Source organism: Juglans regia, chromosome 7, assembly GCF_001411555.2.
Source record: "Juglans regia cultivar Chandler chromosome 7, Walnut 2.0, whole genome shotgun sequence".
NCBI classification, from domain to species: Eukaryota; Viridiplantae; Streptophyta; class Magnoliopsida; order Fagales; family Juglandaceae; genus Juglans; species Juglans regia.
This window is the reverse complement of record NC_049907.1, coordinates 10,994,259-11,008,723: the sequence shown is the minus strand read 5'-3', so window position 1 is coordinate 11,008,723 and position 14,465 is coordinate 10,994,259. Positions and strand designations below refer to the sequence as shown.

Here is a 14,465-nt window from a genome sequence, read left to right as displayed (position 1 = left end):
ATACCTTTTAATTTTAAATTTTTAACTTTTTAATCTAATCATTATAATTTTTTCAAACTTTTAAATAATAAAAAAATCAACTTTTTCAAATTATAAAATAAAAATTATATTATAACAATATTTTAATTTTTTAATATTTTTATTTAAATTTCTTTTATTTTTCAAAATCTAATAAAATATTTTGACTTAAATTATTTTACTACTATTCAAAAGTAATTTCATTATTATTTATAAATTTCTCATCTCATTTTATTCTCCAAACAAAATATTTTTTCTCTTTCTAGCCGTGTGTATATATATATATATATATCCAAAACAAGCGGAAGGGAGAGAGGGGGGAAGAAGACATGAAGAAGAAGAGGAAGAAAGGAAGATATGATAAATTTGCATAATAAAATATGCACAATTAAAGGCAGGCGGTAAAACCGACCATATGCATGGATGCAATGCTAAAACAGATATATGAATAAAACATTATCATTGATATAAAGATAATGAAAATACAAAGAAAGAAGGTAGTGCTGATATTTGCACTTACAATCTTGAAATAGGTGAGAGTAATTAGGATGGTGGGTGAGAATAAGGTGAGTGAGTTCTAGAATGAATTCCAGGATTGACTCCCCTTATTCTGAAGTAAGGTCCTCCTTTTATAGATGAAGGAGTTCCTATTTACAAGGTAGATCCGTGAGTGAACAGTTGTTATTACTGTTTAGGCACGGGTAAAGTAAAAAGTAAAAAGTGATTGAACAGAGTTAGTACTTTTTAATCACAGATGTTATCATTGTGTCTGGCGGCGGTTGCTGCTTTCGGCACAAAATGACAAATCTTGTTTAAAGGAGACCAGTCAATAGGTCTTCTTTGAACTCAAGTAGTAGTCTGACCAAAGTGGTCTGTCATTAGTCCTCTTCTGTCTGAAAATAGTAGCAATTATTCTTCGTCTGTGTAAAACCCAGAGTTACCGAAGAGATTGCTGTAGGAAGCCTCTGATGCATTGTCTGATTCTTCATCTTCAGATTTGCTTTGAGACTTTGATAGTGATTCTTTAAGTATGTTGATTAAATCCTTCTTTTTAAGTCCATCAAAGATGTCAGTTTTCTTTTTAGACTTAGAGGATTTGGTAGATGAACTGTCCTTTGCTCCCCCGAATTTTGTTGGAGACGCAGGGGCTTGAATTAAGGGATATTCAGGAGCCTTGGATGGTCCAGCAATGATCTTTGGAAATTCTTTTCTATTCTGCAGGTTAGGTGCAATCTGTGGAAAATCCTTGATCAATAAATCAACAATTTTTTCAGAACTTGCAAATTTATCCTACCATTTGGTGAAATAAACTCGTGTCATAACATCACTATTTCTTTCATAATTCCATTTAAAGATCCACGGGAGGTGGTATCTTTTACAGAAGTGTAAAGTGTGATGAAATTTTTTGGAGTGTTGATCCAAAGTTGGATCGACGATTTTTGAAAAATGTTGATAAGCTTTGAAGAGCTCATCAGGAAGATTTTCAAGAATTAATCCATATCGGTTCCACCATTGGATGAACTAAAGAGGAAAATTTCCTTTAAATTTGGTATCAAATTTTATGAACCAAGAGTGGCTCATATTTGGGGTTTGGAAGAATATGAAGCGCTTCCAAGCATCAATATAATCAAAGTAAGAAAAAGTAGTGTCTGTTTGGGCGAGTCGTTTGGAAGTAGATGGGGTAGATCCCCATTCTGCTTGAATAATGACTCGGTGGATATAGGCACTGTGAAAAATTAATTTGTTGGTATCAACCTTGTCATAAATAGGTTTGATAACCAAAGAATTTGTTTGGATAAGAATACTGGAATAGAACTGGAGATTTTTTGAAGAATCTTCAGGGATCCAGTGGAAAAGAGAAAGAAAGTAAGAAAAAGAAATTTGGAAAACATCTGTATATATCGTGCTGTTAGGCTCGATATGGAACAGATATGAAGCAAAATTATTTTTCAGATACTCAGATTTTCCTTTTGGGAGGAAAAACTGGGGGACAATAGCATTTGTGTTCTTTGACTCAATTGCTTTCGCATATGGGTCAAAGGCTGTAGTTACCGCAGACGAGAAAGTCTGTGGTTGGACAGGTTTGCCAAGTGGCTGGAACCTGTTGGCAATGTCTAGTGCTGTAGATACGGCACTAGTAGTAGAAGATCCAGCCTCATTCTTGATGAGGTTTATACTGGGCATTGGGGGTGGTGGATTCACTTTTTTCTCTCTTTCTCTTGTTTTCTTCTTGCTGACCATGATGGGGTTTCTGCAAGAATTCACGGGTGAGAAAGTCAGGGATTGAGTTTTGTGTGCCTTTGATGTATTCAATATCAAAATAAAAAACACTTAAAATAGCTTGCCATCGTGCAAAAATATGTTTTGATGCAATGTTTTTAACATTTTTTTCTAAAACAAATTTAGTACTCATGAAATCAATCCTCACCAAAAATTTTTGGTTAAGTAAATCAGATTGAAATTTAGAAATACATAGTACTATAGCCAAGATTTCTTTTTTGATAGTACTATATTTTTCTTGTGCAGAATTCCAGGTTCCAGAATGGAAGCGAACAATTTGTTCAGAAGAACCTGGTGAAATACATTGTTTCAGAATGCCGCCATAACCAATGTTTGAGACATCTGTTTGAACAATTTTGAATGAATCAGAAGTAGGGATACCAAGGCACGGAAGGGTTTTAACATATGCTTTGATTTTCCTTACTAAATTTGTATGTTCTTCTGTCCAAGGAGGAGGATTGGTAAGGAGTCGTTTGAACAAAGGACGACATTGTTTCCTCTTATCCTTGTAGAAGTCAGCAACATAATTGAGAGATCCTAAGAATCTCTGCAATTGATTTTTGTCAGTGATGACATCAGGGAATTTGTCAGCAAATTCAATGGCTCGTTGAATGGGCCTGATTTTGCCTTCAGATATATCATAACCAAGGAATCTGATCTTGGTCTGAAATAATTTGATTTTTGTTGCCGAAACAACAAGACCATTATGTCTGATGATGTCAAGAAACGATTACAAGTGTTTCCAATGTTCATCAATAGACTTGGAGAAAACAAGGACATCGTCGATATAAACGATGGTGAAAGTAGAGAACGAATTGAAAATATCGTTCATGATATTTTGGAATTCACTAGGAGCATTTTTGAGACCAAAAGGCATCACATTCCACTCGAAGTGACCAAAGGGTGTAACAAAAGCAGTCTTATACCTATCTGACTCGGCTATTTGGATTTGCCAAAAACCTGACTTTAGGTCAAATTTGGAGAAGACAACTGCATCACTTAACCTATGAATTAAGTCATTCTTATTGGGGATAGGGTATCATATCCACTCTAAGATTTTATTCAAGGGTTTGTAGTTAATGACTAGACGAGGGGTACCTCTTTCTAGTTCGGCATTTTTCTGAACATAAAAGGCTGAACAAGACCACGGAGATTTGCTATCCCTAATAATCCCTTTTTGTTTTAATTCAGAAATTTCTTTTTTGCAATATTCCAAGGTTTGCTTGTTCATTTGAACAGAGGTGGCCTTTGTTGGAATATTTCTTTCTTCAAAATCTTTAACGTATGGGAGAAAAACTATGTGTTTCTTCCTATACCAAAAAGCATTAGGTAAATCAGAACAAACATCTGTTATGAGACATCTGTTAAAATCATCAATTTTTGAAATCAACAAAGAAGAGGATAACTGTTCTGAAACCCTTTTGTATTTGATTTCCTGTTGGAGGAAATTCAAATGTTTTTCTTTAGCTAAAATCAAAGATTTTTTACTTTTATCCGAATCTATTTCAGAACGGGAAGCAAAATGAAATTTGACCTTTTGACCAAAAGGGTCGGTAGTGATACCGTCTTTTTCAGTCATGAAGGGATATAAAGAAGAGATAAAAGGAATTCCTAAAATTACTTTGTCAGACATGTTTTTGACTAAAACAGAGGGAATTCGAAAACAAACATTATCCTGGCAAACATGAGCATTATTGAGCTCATAATTAATGGTCATCTTTGATCCATTTGCTGAGAATAATCTCTCAGTAGATTTTTCAAAATATTTGCTAGGAATGAGTCCTTCTTGAATGCAATTCAAGTCTGATCCGGAATCAATCATAGCAATGACAGAAAATTGGAAATCATGAGCAATGATAATAGAAACTCGTGAAAACCATTTTGGAGGAATAGTATGTCTAATCAAACAAATTTGGTTGTTCTCTTGATGACTGGAACTAGCCTCATCTGTTTGCTCATTATCAGAAGGAATATCATGATCAAGTTGTTTATCAATCTTGAATAATAAAAATTCTTGTCTCAGAACTTCATTTTCAGATTTGAGGTTATTAACTTCAGATCTGAGTTCAACAAGTTCTTTTTTAACAGAATTTATTTCAAATTGTAAATCAGAAGTAGAAATTTCCTTGGGTTTTTTCTTTTGAAATCTTTCCAAGGTTTCTTGAAAATTAATCATTTGTCTAGAAGTTTCAGGTTCTTGACGAACCATCGTCTTCTTTAGCTTTAGAAGATATTCTTCTTTAAGCTCAGGATTAGTAATTTGAGAAATAAGGGTTAGCAAGAGGTTTTCTTGTTCCTCAGCCTTAGTCAAGACATTAATTGTCTTACTAGGAGGCTTACAACAAGTGGAATTACAGTTGCAACCCAGCTTTGCATCAGGAGGCTCAAGAGTCTCAATATCAGAGTGATATTCGGAATCACTAGAACTGAGCTCAAGGGTATCCGATGATGAAGACGAGTCTATTTCTAGGAGTCGAAATAGTTCTTCTTTATCATGGTTACCAATATCCAACTGGCTAAGCTTCTTTTTAAGTTTTTGGGCTTTTTTGGGACATTTATCTGCAAAATGCCCAGTTTTGCCACAATTAAAACATTTTCCTTGAGAAAAATCTTTGGAATTCTTTTTCTTAGGAAATGATTTAGAAAACGGTTTTTTATAAGTTTTCTTATAAAATTCATCACGGGGTTTTCTCCTGGAACCACCATGAGGTTTATAAATTTTATGCTTTCTTTTAGATGGAGCAATACTAGGAAGGCCAAATTGTTCACAAAAAGTTCTCATTTCATATTTAGCTTTCTTACTATTTCTCATCTGTTCACGAAGCATTCTTTGATCATTACACATACTAATACCAAGTTTCTTAATTACGCTGAAAATATCACCATAGGTGTAATTTTCGTAATTGAGGAACCCAGAGGTATCAGTAAGTTCTTCCTTTACTTTATAAGCAAATAATCGAGGTAAGCCATCAATGAACTTCTCTTTCCAGTAAGGCTTTTGACTATCGTCACGAAGCATTACTCTGGAAATAAAAACATCTTGGTACCATCTATAATCAGACATCTGATGACATCGAAGATTATTTAACTGATCGCTCACGTGACTAGTTATGTTGGATGGTGTACCGATAAAGTGTTTTAAAATAGTGTAAATCAAAGTATTAACACCATCAGGATGTGCCATCCCAATAGTTTCATCAAAAATAGGTAACCCTTCTTCATTACGCCTGACAGCGTGCTGAATGGTTTCCTTGGTTTCATTGGTTAGATGTTTGTCCCACCAATATTTTAAAACACCAGAAAATCCTTGGGTTAAAATGATTACAATATCAGGCTGTCTGATATTGTTGTTAACATAAGCACTTGCTACCAAAGACATTTTACTCATGGTATTAAGGATTTCTTGTTCAGAGAAACCATCAATATTCCATTCGTAAACTTTGTCAGCAGAGTAAGAAGATTGGCTTTGAAAAACTTTTTCTTCAAACTGTAAATCAGGAGGAGTAGGCCTGGAATACCAATTCTTTGTCAGACTCATTGGTTTGGGTCCTTTTGAAAAGAATCTGGCAAGTTCAGGTTTAAAATTATCTTGAAAATTCTTTTCAATAGATTCAATATCCTTTTCATCAGGGGAATCATCGTTAGATGATGATTCTTCTGTTGATTCAACAGGAACATCTTCTTTACCATTACTGTTCAAAGCACTGGTAGAAGGTTGTTCTTTCTTAAGATCAGCAATCATCTGATCTATCTTTTCTAAAGTTTTGGCCTGGGGATTTTTTAAATCGATTTTTGGCCTTTCTTCAGGTAAGATAATCAGAGGTTTTTCAATCTTTTTCTTTGGCTGATCTTTAGGGAAAACCAAAGGATATTCATTTTTAAAAACAGGATTTGAAGTGAAGATTGGCTTCTCAACCTTTTCTTCAATTCTATCTAACTGTTCCCCGATCGTATGAAGAGCAAGATTCGCAAAATTATTTTGAGAAATAATCTTTTTTGCTTCTTTAAGAATCTTGTCCTTTTCAGGATTTTTAGAAACATTGTCAGAAAGTTTGAAAGGAGAAGCAATTACTTCTAATCCTTTAACAGGAATAACAATAGTCTCTAAAGGAGGGTGACTAGTCCGGATGACTGTCCTTCCTTCTTCTTTGACAAAATCTTTTTTAACAACGTTTAAAGAATTTTTTGAAACATAAGTGTTTTCAGCAAAGTCTAGAAGAGAAATATGCTTTTGGAGTCTATTCATCTCTTCTTTCCATTTGCGTTTAACACGCTGTTTTTCTAAATCTGAAAATTTTGTAACATAGGCTTTTCGCCTTTGTTTGTTTTCAGGGGAAGAAAATTCTTTTAGTAAAGCAGGTAAATCAATTTCAAAAGATTTGTTCAAAACGTTTAAACTGTGATGAACAGGTGCAACAGGGGCTTGCATATCTGAAGCTGTTGGGGACATAGAAGAAGTATATTCTTTATCTGCTTCATCATTTTATGTTCTGGTGTTTAGAAGATCCAGCACCACCTTGTGCAGTGTAAAAAGCAGAAGTAACCTGAGAGGACGTGGATTGTCCTTTCAGTTTCAAAGCAGGTTTTTTGGGTTGGACTGTTCTTACTGAATCTTCAAGAAATTGATGGAGTTTGATATCATTTCTTGAATTGTTCTGAACAGGACCAGCAAAACTAGATCTGGAACCAGTAAAAGAATTTCATCTTCTACTAGAGGTTTCAGACTTATCAAAAGAAATTTTAACGGTTCCATTTAAATATTATTGGATGATGTCAGCATGAGCATCCGGGACAATATTTCGTGGAGGATGAGGAATTTCTTGATCCAAAATCCATTCATTAGGAAGCGTTATTTCTTCCCAATAAATTCTTTTTGGAACTTTTATATCCACATCTGAAAAGCTACTCTGGATCAAGAGAGTATGCTTTCCAGAAGGTTTTGCAATAGCTTTTGGGTCTAAATTCGTTTTTAAAAGGCGATAATAAATCTGAAAAATTAAAGCAAGTGGCTTGCTTCCTTCAAGCATTTGATAGCCAGAGGTTAAAACATTTAAAATCAAACATTTTAAAATGTGTTTGTCAGTTAAACACAGAGTAAGGTTTGGAAAACAATCAAAATGAACAGGTCCTTCCGAAAGGGAGGATTGAATCATTCCGAGAATGCTATCCTCAAAACCGAGGAATCTGCCATCTCATAAACAGAAAAGAACAGAGGCATTAATGCCTAACCTTGTTAAAGGTTTAGTAGCAACTTGAACAGAACCTATGTGAATATATTTATATCCCATTTTAACATATTTTTTAATGTCATCTTGGTTAAGAAGATAACATTTTTCTTGGGATCTAGATATACTGTAGGTTTGTTCGACTGTTCGAACATTTAAAGTTTTCAAAAAAGTATTTTTTAACCAAGTTGTTTGGTAAATAGAAGAGGGATTAATATCTGAGATCTTCCACGATCTCAGATCAAGAGATAGCTCTTCTCCATAAGAGCAGTCTTCTTCATTAATAATGTCAGGAGGCAGGGCCGTCCTGGAACTAATTGAGGAATTACTCCTCCACATTCTAACAGGTTTTGGTCCTAATCTACAGGGAAGGTTGCATCTCAAAGAGGCTGCGAACTTACCGTTTGTGGGACTACCCTCAGGAACCACTATCTGCCCAGATGCCTACCCGGCTTTGAAGGGACTTACCTGGATTCCAACAATAAAAGTAGGAGATCAACTGTTTTTTCTTATTTGGGCAAGAGAATTTGTGGCAACAACAACCATGACAAATTTAGAGAAAATATATTTGTAAATTTATAAGAGTATGTAAGTGGTACGTAATTTTTTTATGAAAAAAAAAAAATAAATACAAAATATATATAATAAAAAAATTAATTTTTTAATAATAAAATCAATTTTTTTTAAAAATAATTATACAAGACGTTTGTATATTTTATAATTATATTTAATATTATTTATAAATTTATTAGATTACAGCAAAAGTAATAGAAAAGTCAAAGAATGCGGTCTCCTGTCGATATCTAAAAGTTTTTTTTATTTCTTTTTTCATCCATTTCATATTCTACCTAACTAGAATCTGCAATTGTCTTCCAAACCAAAAAGTAGTGGGTCAGTTGATGCATAACGATAGTAATAATACCATGGGCACACACTGGATTATTTACTTTATTAGTGTGTACTACTTATTTAACTCCTCAAATACAACCTATATTACTGAAAAAATAATGTTATATATAATCTTTGATGTATAAATTTTATATATATTTTTAAAAACAATATCAAATTTTTTATTAAAAAAATAATTTTTTCATGTGAATTATAAATTTATTTATTTATTTTAAAATAGAGTCTAAAATTATAAATATGATTTATCTATTATCCGGTGGGAGGTTGCTTGTAAGATCTAAAAACCAAATGGCAAAATGCTTGGATTTTCCTACCTTTTATCTTATCTTCTTTGTATTTGAATTGCTTCCTTGTTATAGTAGACTGTACTAACCTCCGGGGAAGTCAATTGCCAACTGTTCATGCAAATAGCATGTACGAACAAGATAGAAATGGACCCACTTTCAAGACTAATGATATTTGTTGTCATTTTCTACGTATTATAAATGGTTGATAAACTAAGGATGATAAGGTTAGGTCATGGATCTCAAAATTCTCATTATTTAATTTTTATAATAAACTTTTAAATAAAACATAAAAAATAATCTAATTTTTTTAAATTTTTAAAGTGAGAAAATTATATTCAAATAAATTTTTTATTTTTATAATATTTTTATTCCATAATTTCTCTATTATTTTATAAATTTAATAAAATATATTAATTCAAACAATTTTAATATTATTAGTAGAGTATATAAATTTTATTTAATTTTTTAAAAGATAAAATGAAATGAGATGACGAAATCTCATAATTATAACTTTTATTTTTTTAAAGTTGCGGCATTATAAAATTATATCAAACATTTATCTGACTAAACTTTACGAGGATGGAAAACGTGGGAGTGGCGCAAGAAACGACGTCGTACTTTTGCCGCCGATTTGAAAAATGCTTTTCCGTGCAAAACCGACGGGAGAGAAGAAAATGAAATGGTTACCGAAAACGAGAGGAAGGCCAAAGCCAAGAGTCAAGACCCTCTCCTACTTACAAAGGGCCAGCTTCTAATGTTTGTCCTAGATTCTCTTCTGGGTCTCGACTCCTTCAACACACTTGTGCGCTTCGCTCCCTGCGTTTATCCTCGAACTCATGTAGATTGATGCTCTCTCACCCTTGTCCACCAAACTCTACACAATTCAATTCTGTCTCACTCGCTATCTCTTGGTTTGTTCTATGTCTTACTTTATCTTCCCTTTCTTCCTTTCTTTTTCCATATGTGTTTGATTACATGCTTATTCTTCTTAGCTTTTATGGGGTTGTTTTAGTTTACGACGTTGTTTCAAGTGTTATTTCACCTTCTCTGTGTGATTGACCGATTGTGTTGCTGGGTGTTTCACTTTCGTAGTGATTTCCAGTTCTATATGTCGGTTTTTCCTGCGGCGGTACTGGGTGTTGGTTGTTTTGGTTCTATTTTCTCCGGTTTTCCTCATTTTCTTAGACACAAGGATCTGGTTGTCATGCTGGGAATGTTGATAACTGATAAGAGTTAGTGGATATAGGTTTGGATATAATTGTTAAATTCAATGAACTCTGTGTTGAATTCTGGTAATGAGTTTTCATGCAACTAAAGGCCCTCCTAATGATATTTTTGATAATGTCCTTTGGAATTAACATCAGTAAAATACTAGCTTGTACCGTTCACTTGACCATGTATGCAAATATTTGGATCTATTAAAGTCTTGTATATTTTTTCTTCTATTTTCTCTGGATGAATGTAATGACTTTTATAAGCTTGTCCTTCCCACTTATGTTGCTCTTTGCTAATGGAATGTTCCGTTTAATCTTTGTTAAGTGATGCCTTTATTTCTACTTCTATATGGTCACTTGAGCCGGGATTTGGCTTGAATTTCATTATAAGTGAAGTATGCTCCTGGCTTTCCTTAATGAAAATTGCTTTTTGAAGGAAGGAGTTTATGCGGTAGAGCTTATGTTTTTTTTTTTTTTTTTTTTTTTATTCACTGTTTTTGCATAATAAGATTTATAGCTAGGATATGGCGCTGGGGTCGATATCCTCCACTAAAGAAACATTTTAGCAGTAGTTAAAGTGGCTCCTCTGCCATGGTTGGAAAGGACACTGTAGGATTACCAGCTTCAAATGGCTAAGCATATACATTATATGCCACTGGTTGGGAGGGCCTTGCTCCATCAAACATTAATGAAGTCACTGTGTCAATCTCATGGTTAAATTTCTGTTTTTCATAATGTCTTTTGACAGTTCAGAATCCGGTTACAGTTGCATGAAACATATTCTGCAACGAGGGATGCTGTCTTCTTAATCACTACTAGTTTATTAAGACATAACTAGGCTTTGCATTATTTCTATGACCATTTTAGTCTTGCTTATTAAGTCAACATGCTCATTTACTTTAAAAAATATAGAAGGATTGGAAGTAGAGCTAATGAAAGCAGAGTTATTGATTTTTTTTATTTTTGTTGAAGTCTTTCTTTAGATCATTAGGAAATAGAAACGCGGAAAGCTGGAGAAACTCATGTCTAAAAAGTGAATAAATAAGATAATGGATCATTCCTATTTTCTTGGATTTGACTTGTTTTCCTAAAGACTAATCCATTCTGAGAGGGCCAAAATTTGTGGAGAAGGTGGAAAAGTGTACATTATATTGCTAGTTACTCTTCAAAGATGTTGAAATGATGAGTGATATGGGAAAAGCATTTAAAGGAACAATTGAGTCTGCTGTGATCAGAAAGAACTCTTTAAGTTCTAATTAAATAATTACTTATGCTTTCTTTTGTATGTTTTCTATTTTCTTCTCTTATTCTCTGGGAATTGGGGGCATTGGAGGAGTAGGATCATTTCTGTCCTTGACAACTGAAAACATATGTACCAGTGCAAGTTTTGTCCTAATTATGTTCTGTTAACAAGTAGCATTTCACTCTATTCTTAATAAGCAGGAAGCTTTTTATGAATTTTTGAACTTTTTCTTTACTCAAAATTTTAACCTCTAATTTCTATGCAGTAAAATGTGTCAAAGAATAGAATAGTGATGGCGGTAGCAGAAGCAAGAGCTGCATGGCAGAGAGCAGCTAATCGCTGCTTTTTCCAAGAAGATGCCAAAAGAGCTCCGAAGTTAGCTTGCTGCCAATCATCATCTTCAGCATCTAAGCAGGTTGACACTGGACCTACCAATAATACAGATGGGCAATCTCATCCTGCCTCTATTTTTATGCCTAAAAGGAATCCTTCGTTTTCCAATCTTCCCCCCGACACAAGATGTTGGCTCCAATTGCAACCTAGCAATGCAAACCAAAAGGGCTCAACGTATGAACAGTCAGTTGCATTGGAGGCCAAAGTGGTCACCTTAGGAGCTGGCACTGTAAATTCAACAGCTAAGCTCGATGAGGTCCACCCTCAAAAAGGGGACATTATTAATGACAATGATGATAAAAACTGCGAGTCTTCTCTTGATAGGCAATATGTTCTCCCTGCTGTTCGTATGAACAAAGCCGTCGAAGCCAGAAAGGAAGAGGTAAATGCTTCATATTGTAAGAATGCCGAGGAGTATTGTGAACTAATGGAAGTAAGGGGGAGATACGAACACTTGGATATGGATCCTGATGGTTGTCCAGTTTCCAAGCAAGCCAATGAGTGTAGCTTAAATCCAGAATCTCCATGGATTGGGGATTATAAGAGGGGACCGTGGTGGCAAACAACAGATAAAGAAGAATTGGCCTTCTTGGTCGAGAAGAAGTCACTTAACCATATTGAGAATTGCGATCTCCCCCCACCTCAGAAAATTTATGTAGGGAAGCACCCATTTTTTCATAGTGGCTGCATTGATCATGATGAAGCATTGCTGTCATATTCTGATCTGAAGGCCAGAACTGGTAGCATTTCCAATAGGACTCATACACAAGAGGGCTTTCCAGATTCCAGGAAAGCAGATGGAAATGAGGTGGCTTCATCTGAAGAAGGGTGTTCACAATATGGTTCTGACAAGTCAAAGTATAAGTTAGATTACCATCATTTTCATTCTGGCATGAAATCATCCTTTTCTTTCATCTCACTACTATTTGCAGATATTAGTAATTGTCTTATGTTGATTTTGCTAGTTAAGCTTTTACATGTGTGTGGGTGTGTCTTAAAATTTTTGTACACAATATCTTAGATTTTGTTCGGTCTTGCAATTTAATAGCAGTTATAGTACAAACTACAAAGATATCACGAAGGCATTACAAGTTTCTGAAGGTGGCCCTGAAAAAGCTCTGCTGATGGAAGCACTCTGCCATTCTCAAACTCGTGCAAGGGAAGCCGAGAAGGCAGCAAAGCAAGCTGATGCTGAGAAGGAGCAAATTCTTAAGCTCTTCTTCAGACAAGCCTCACAACTTTTTGCCTATAAGCAGTGGTTCCAACTGCTGCAGCTAGAAATTCGTTACATCCAGATTAAAAATACCGACCAATCAATTTCCACTCTCTTCCCTGTGGTCCTTCCAAAGATGGCTTACAAAGGTTGGAAACAGCGAAAGAACTGGCAGAAGGCTACCAAGAGGAGAAGAGTCCAGCGAGGGCGATCTAGGCATGATATCAAAAGGTATGCTGCTGTTTTTGCTTTGGGAATGAGTCTCGTTGGTGCTGGCTTGCTTCTGGGATGGACTGTAGGGTGGATGTTACCTCCTTTATAGTGTACAGTGTATCACCTGCGCCTTGTGAAGATTGATTTATAACGGTAAGCAACTGTTTGGAATATATTTTATACATTTATCTTTGTAGAGTTTCAAGTATACAGAAGTGCAAAATGAGATATGTGAATATGTTGGGGCGAAAATATTCTGAATTAAACATTTCATCAAGAAATTTTCATTGACCCTCTGCATTCTGTTTGGTCTTCAGTTAGAGTTCTACTTCACAAATTTCGTTCTTTTTTTCTCCCTAGACAATTTTTTTGGGTTCAAAATCTCTTGTTTCAAAATCGATGGCGGGTGGCAGGAGGTTTAAAAAATACCCCCGTTGCAATGAACTGTGAGGAAGAGTTGTCACTGATGAGTTGGGAGAGAAACTTTGGATTTATCTTCGTGTCATCAATTCTTTTTTTTGTTTTTTTAACGAATGAGAAGAAGGGTACGAGAGGGCAACCAGACGTGACTTCCCTACCATGCATGACCATGCACTCATCCGTCGGGAATCGGATATAATATATGAGGGGATGAGACAGCAAACGACCACGCACCCATCTTTGATTGGAATTTGGGATGTGATGTAAAAGTGGCTTCCCACCATGTCGTGATTCTACTAAGAGTGGCTCTACAGCCACACATGAATCCCGACAATGCTCTTCTTTTTATATATTTTGTTATCACTTTTGTTTTTAAAAAAAAACAAAAATTATAATATTATTAAAAATTATTTCCTTAATTATTAAATAAAAATAAAAATTCGGGATCTCCATATATAAGAGCAGCATCTCTCTACTATTGAGGCTACAATAAATTAAACCACACCAAGTTAAATTTTTTTAAAATAAAAACGTAGTTGCTTCTTTCGTGAGGAAGAGCAACATGCCTGATGAAGAACTCATTGCTGTTTTGCAATTTTGCTTTTGGAGGGCTACTGATGTTTTAAAGCTGTGTATAAAAGAGTGACACAAAGCTAAAATATGCTGTTATGAACCAAAGAACAGGAGATTTTTGGCAGTTATTGCTTAATAAAAGTTTTAGGCAATATGTAATAGGCTAATTTTAAGTAAAAATTAAATTATTAATTAATATATAAAATGTATTTATAAAATATTAAAAAATATATATATATAATATATAATATTATATTACTATTTTAACTTTAAAATAATTAGTTCAATATGGATTAACCTAATCAAAGGTTTTGGCTAACTTGAAGTTCTAGTCATTGCCAATGCTATTTACTCTGTAGGACGGGTGCCTCGCCATTAAACATTCATAGAAATCAAGTGATTTAGAGTTATTTATCAATATATATTAAGATATTAGCTACAGTAAAAGTTATGAATAGTATTTTTTTATTGATGGGC

The 14,465-nt window shown here is 34.3% G+C and overlaps 1 protein-coding gene across 2 annotated transcripts; it reads left to right on the top strand.

Annotated features, from left to right (window-relative positions):
- Positions 1 to 9,285: 9,285 nt before the first annotated feature.
- On the top strand, positions 9,286 to 13,294 carry LOC108989281. 2 transcript variants are annotated; one of them, XM_018962837.2, is made up of 3 exons: positions 9,286 to 9,630; positions 11,442 to 12,427; positions 12,621 to 13,294. In XM_018962837.2, exons 2-3 carry the CDS (start codon positions 11,469 to 11,471, stop codon positions 13,102 to 13,104), a joined length of 1,443 nt encoding a protein of 480 aa, XP_018818382.1. In that variant the 5' UTR covers positions 9,286 to 9,630; positions 11,442 to 11,468; the 3' UTR covers positions 13,105 to 13,294. The 2 variants fall into 2 exon arrangements, with proteins under 2 accessions (XP_018818382.1, XP_018818381.1); XM_018962836.2 differs by having other exon boundaries at positions 12,618 to 13,294.
- Positions 13,295 to 14,465: the final 1,171 nt, after the last annotated feature.